General features: G+C 47.0%; 1 protein-coding gene across 1 annotated transcript; it reads right to left on the bottom strand.

Annotated features, from left to right (window-relative positions):
- Positions 1–574: 574 nt before the first annotated feature.
- WDR53 (WD repeat domain 53) lies at positions 575–4,678 on the bottom strand. The gene is made up of 2 exons (XM_009996711.1): positions 4,199–4,678; positions 575–1,162 (listed from the first exon to the last, which is right to left on the bottom strand). Exons 1-2 carry the CDS (start codon positions 4,676–4,678, stop codon positions 575–577), a joined length of 1,068 nt encoding a protein of 355 aa, XP_009995013.1.
- Positions 4,679–5,717: the final 1,039 nt, after the last annotated feature.

The raw sequence follows: 5,717 nt of genomic DNA, 5'->3' as shown, positions 1-5,717 counted from the left end.
GAAAGAGAAAGGATTTATTAAGACATGTGTAGTAGTTATTTTTCCCTGGGATAAACAAATAAATGCAGAAGAGAGCTGAGCCATGAAACAGATGTAAGATTTTCCCCTGCCCCTTCACTTACTGCAGTGTGATGAAGTCCAATTGGCAAGGACAGTTTAAGTCATTTGGTTACTCATTAGTTAATTGATGTTTCTCCAGTCTTATACACAGCTGCTGAGAAACTAAGGAAAAATGGATTTCCACTTGGACTTTCTTCCTCCAGCCTTTATTCTGTCAGCTTAGCCATGAACTAACCTCACCCCTAAGTATTCTGGACCCCGTGTCACCTAAATTCAAGAAGCAAACCGCCAGTACTGCAAGAAACAGCTGCAGTGAATAGCAAGAGCCACAGAAACCTCTAATGTGAGGCCACTTACTTCATGAGGACTTGCCAGAGTCCACAGCAAGTCTCTTCCCCTTCAGAGGACACAGCAGGTTTCCCTCTTCAGTTCACTCTCAGGGTGGAACTGGACTCGTTTGAAGCACTCTGAGAAGTGGTTTTACCCCCACCTATTTCTTTCAACATCTCAGTTTCTAAAGTTCTGGCAGTGGGTACACAGACACAGAACTACTCTGATCAGCAACTAAGACTCTTTTGGAGCCTTTGATCTCCAGGCAGGAGATCCAGTTCACCTTCTCTCCATGCTCAATGGTCAGTTTTGGTAAGACTCTAGCGTGTTCATTGGAAGCAACTTGGTTGAGCTTCCCACCTTTCCTGGTGGAAGCAGGTGCTTGGGCCTTCCTTCTCTGCAGAGTTTTTGCTGGACTTTTCTGCTGCTTCCCAACATCACTGCTGACATCCCAGAGCAAGATTTTCCCATCATTTCCTCCAGTCAACAAGCAGTACCCCTCAGGCATGAAGAGAACCTGCGACACTCCCAAACTGTGACCTTGAAACTCCAGCTCCTGTTCAAACTTGACACCAGTGACTCTGAATATTCTGACTTTACCATCTTGAGCTCCACAGCCAAAGATGTTGCCGCACGATGCGACAGACAAGGAATGTGCAAGGGGTGGATTGAAGAACTGCCCAGCTGACTGGGGACTGTCCTCCTTAGTTCCACACTCCTGCAGGTTTGTGGTCCACAAGGGGCGAGCCTTCTGCAGGTTCCACAGCATAACCTTGAAAAAAACAAGTAGGGATCAATAATTTGTCCATTTTACAGAATCATCAAATGATGAAGGTTGGAAGGGACCTTCAAGATCATCCAGCTCCAACCCCCTGCATGGGCAGGGACACCTCCCACCAGCCCAGGTTGCTCCAAGCCCCATCCAGCCTGCCCTTCAACACTGCCAGGGATGGGGCAGCCACAGCTTCCCTGGGCAACCTGGGCCAGGCTCTCACCACCCCCACACTCCACAATTCCCTCCTCATGTCCAACCTGAATCTCCCCTCTTCCAGTTTTCATCCATTCCCCCTTGTTCTCTGACTATAAGCTCTTGTCCCTCCCCAGCTTTTTAAGTAAAATCAAATCTTTCACTGACACTAAAAACCAACCACACTCCTTGTTGTAGCAGAGCAAAAGCTGTGCAGGAGTGCAAGGGATGCAGGGTGTGAGGAGGGGTTGAACTTCACCTGAAAAATACAGCAAATCTGGACAGCATCCTTTCCAAACCCTCACCCTGCCTCAGCAGAGCCAATGACTCAGACCTTTAGACCACAACATGGATGAAAAAGCTGCTCCAAATACTTTTCATCTCAGCAGCACTAATCATGATGGACTGCATATCTAAGAGAGTGACAGAAATGCTGGCAGAGATCATTGCCATTCTGAATTTCAGTTCTGGCTCTGCTACCTGCTTGTCCCAAAATAATCACTTCCATGAACCTGTTTGAAAAATGCAACAGCACAGGGCAAACAGTAGTTCAGGCCCTCATTTTTCAACACAGATATATAAATATATATGTATTTTTTATATCCAGTGAGCAGATCTGGTTTGTGCTATGACCCCATGGCAGTAGGGTGCTCTTCTCCTGATGAGATGATGAAGAGGTTGTGCTTTTAGACTTGCCACCCCACCTCCAGGTCCCTCAGGAAGAAATAACTTCATCCTGAGTCTCTCACACAGCAGTTCAAGCACTAGAGACCTGTACTGCACAAGTTAAAATGAATTGTCTCAATACTTCTGTAGAATCTGAGTTGATGATAAGCATTTGCAAGGCCAACAGATAGGAAAGCTCTCTTTGCTTTCATTTGTTATTAATAAAGCTATTCCATTACCAGTCATCTCCAGTTGAAAGCACAGGAGTCTTCAAAGTTGGGCCACAAAAGAACTGTCACACTGGCTCCCGTGTTTCTGGAGCCCAAATCACACTAAGACACCCAAAATATCTTGTTCCTTGTCACTTTTCTGTTTTAATTGTTGCTGTTACTCTAAAACTACTTTGCTACTGATAAAAGGGAGAACTTTCCAAGCCAACTGTGCAGAGCAGAGTAAATCAGAGAGGCTGGGTTCTGCTGCTTAAGGCAAACACTCCCATTTTCATCCAAGACAGCACTGAAATGGCTTTATGGATTCCTCAAGTGCTATCAAGTCTTCTGCAAACAAAGTATTTTCTGTCCTTGTCACACCAGGACAGTCCTCATGGCCTTTCCCCTGCTGCCACAGCACTTCTGTAAAAACCCCAGCAACCCAAATTTCAGTTCGCATCAGCTGTGGCTTCACTGAGGGTTTGACACACGAGCCCAGAACATGTTTTGGTGCTCAGAGAACTTGTCCTTGCTGCAGCACAGCTTGATAGAGCCCTGCAGCTCAGCTTCTCTTTGTGAAAAGCTGGGTCTTCAAGCCAGCCTCTTAGAATCACAGAATCATAGGGGCTGGAAGGGACCTCTGAAGATCATCGAGTCCAACCCCACCCTCTTCTCATTGCACAAAAACACACAAACTTCAACTCTTTTGGGATACCTTCACCTGAAAAACCAACTTGCCAAGCTACAGTAAGCCACACCAAAGCTAAAAAGTCACAACAATAACCAGCTCACTTGCACAAAAGTGATATAAAAAAAAAAGCTCACACTTGTGCTAACAAGTCTCCAGCCACAGGCTTGTGAATCTGCCTTTGAAGGGCCTGAATGAAGGCAGCCCTCTAAGGTGCCAAGCATTTATTTATTCCTCTCTGACACTTTGATACCTCTGACAAGAAGTTTCTCCCAGTCCTTCACTTAAAATCCTGCATCCCCCACCCAAAAAAATAATTTGGAAAATGTCTAAGAAGTCAGCAAAGTTTATACCTAGAAGATTTCCACCAATCAGCCCCTGTTTGGATACATATACTGAATTTCTATGATCCATGGCTTTAATATGGAAAAATACCACTTATACTAAATACCAGCATGGATTTGTTCTAATGGGCGTTAGATTCACTTCACTTTTAAGAACATAGAGTGAAACTGCTCTGTGCTGTTAAGCTTCACCCTAATACCACTAGAACCACAGAAACCTTTGTTGAAGTGATAGTTTTAACCCTCAGGCTAAACCAGGAAGGTGGTCAGATCTCAACCACTGGAAAGAAATGACTGAAAAGCACCTGTTCTAGATGGCCAACTGTGACAACCCAACACAAGACTCCATCAACTCCTAGCCTGGTTTTCCTCAGAATGCTTCCACAAGTGGTGTGCAAAGGACAAAGCTCCCTCCTGATGAGGGGAGAGAAGTGTAAAAGGCAAATAACATGTAATGGTTAATTAACAGATTAATCAGGGCAAAGGATAACTTAGAAAAATGACTTGTCCTTGCAGTGATACATACCACTTGGAAAGATATTTATCTACCTGTAGTAAAACATTCTTGCTGGCATCCTGTCTGCTTCAACTTCTCCTTCACTACAACCTGCATTTTATCTGCAGCCACAGCTGATCAGTAGGAACAGCTTCTGGTTTGGGGACCAAGAGGGATCTCACCTAAAGAGTGTGCTTGGCACCATGTTCTGATTGCCCCCCCCACCCCCCACTTTTAGGTGATTAATATTAAGGCAAATAAAAAGAGGAACTGCTGAGTAGAAAATGTCACAGCCTTGACACTTGGTCTCTCTGCCAGAACTACTTTAAGAGCTTTCTGTAGGCTGTGCACCCTTACTGAAAAGTCTGTTGGTGCTTCAGGACACAGGTGGAGGTAGTTACTGCTTCTCTAATTACTGTCTACTTGAATGCAAATCACCTGCATGTCCAGTCCACAGGAAACAAGGCTTTGAGGCCTCTGAGGCCGAAAACCAACAGAGGAGCAGATGTTTGAGTGTCTCAAGGAGCGGGTGACTTTCTTGTTGTCCAAGTCTATAACCTTTATCACCCCCGAGTCATCTGCAGCAGCCAGGAACTGGTCTGTCTCGTTCACTGAGAGGCAGTTGATCTCCTCCTGGTTCACGTGGAAACGTTCCAGGGGCTCCTTGAGGGAGCGGACATCCAACAGGCTGATGGCTTCTCCATGGGAGGTGTACAGCCTGGTGGGACAGCGTGGAGAGAACACCAGGGAGGTGACATCATCCTCCTTTGGGAGCTGCAGCTGTCCTGCTGGAGTGCCTCCTCCTCCGTGCCACAGGGTGAGCTCACCCCTCTCTGCACCTGAAGCCACCAGCCCTTCGGTGTTTGTGCTCAGGCACAATATAGAGGATGAATGCCCACCAGTCCATTTGACTGCCATGTTTCAAGGATGCCTCTGAAACAAACCAAAAGAAACACAAACAATCCCTGAATGAAGCTGGTGTAGGTCACGTTACAGCAAAAGGCTTAATGAAGCAAGGAGATCTTAGAATGCCAGGTTGGAAGGGATCTCAAGGATCATCTGGTCCAACCTTTTGAGGTAATACTGTAGTTGAAATGAGATGGCTCAGCACCCTGTCAAGCTAAGACTTAAAACTGCCCAACGTAAGGGAATCCACCCTTAGGGAGATTATTCCAATGTTCTCCTTGTGAAAACCACTCACCAAGATCATCCTGTTGACTGGAACGCAAACTGCTCCCAACTCTAGTGTCCAACTGGAACAGGAACCTCTACAATCAGGACCCAGAGGAAGATGTGGCTCAGACAGGATGAGCACCAGACAGGACAGAGAAGAACTGGCACATGTACCTGAGCAGATCTGCTCTGGCACAGCTGCCAGGGGGAGAGCTGCTGCCTCAGCACCTAAGACACCAAATGCCTAACAAAACGTGGTTCCTAAGAGGTTTTACTGGAAAGGAGCAAGGAGAGGATGGCAAACTGGTAGAGCCTGTCTCCAGAGGAGTCACACTGGGGTGAGATCACACATGGGCTTCTTTCTTTTGTCCAGCAGCACCTGAAACCAGTTTGTAAAGCAGCCCTGGAAAACCTGCAGCAACAAACTCGTGCTGCTGAGAGTGGGATAAACTGATGAATGCTGAAAGTGATCACTGTATAAATTCCTGTATAAAACCATACATTTCTATGGATACATTTAAAAACTATGGTGAACTTTCGTGTTCCCAAAGCAAAAGGCAATGTTCTCGCGGCTGGCAGACAGCACAGCCTCTCCACGTTCTGAGAGGCAGCAGTCCCAGCTGCAGGCAGGGTGGCCACGCGTGTCACCGGGCCCCAGGAGCTGCCCACCCAGCTCCGTGTGCCCTGGGCTGACAGGGCCGCCCGGGGGCAGGGAATGGGGCAGGGGGGGACAAACCGCCGAGACACAAAAACAGCCACCGTTTGGGAGAGACCAGCAGGACCG

Source organism: Chaetura pelagica, unplaced genomic scaffold (assembly GCF_000747805.2).
Source record: "Chaetura pelagica isolate M959 unplaced genomic scaffold, ChaPel_1.0 scaffold264, whole genome shotgun sequence".
Lineage (NCBI taxonomy): Eukaryota > Metazoa > Chordata > Aves > Apodiformes > Apodidae > Chaetura > Chaetura pelagica.
This window is presented reverse-complemented; position numbering and strand designations above follow the sequence as displayed.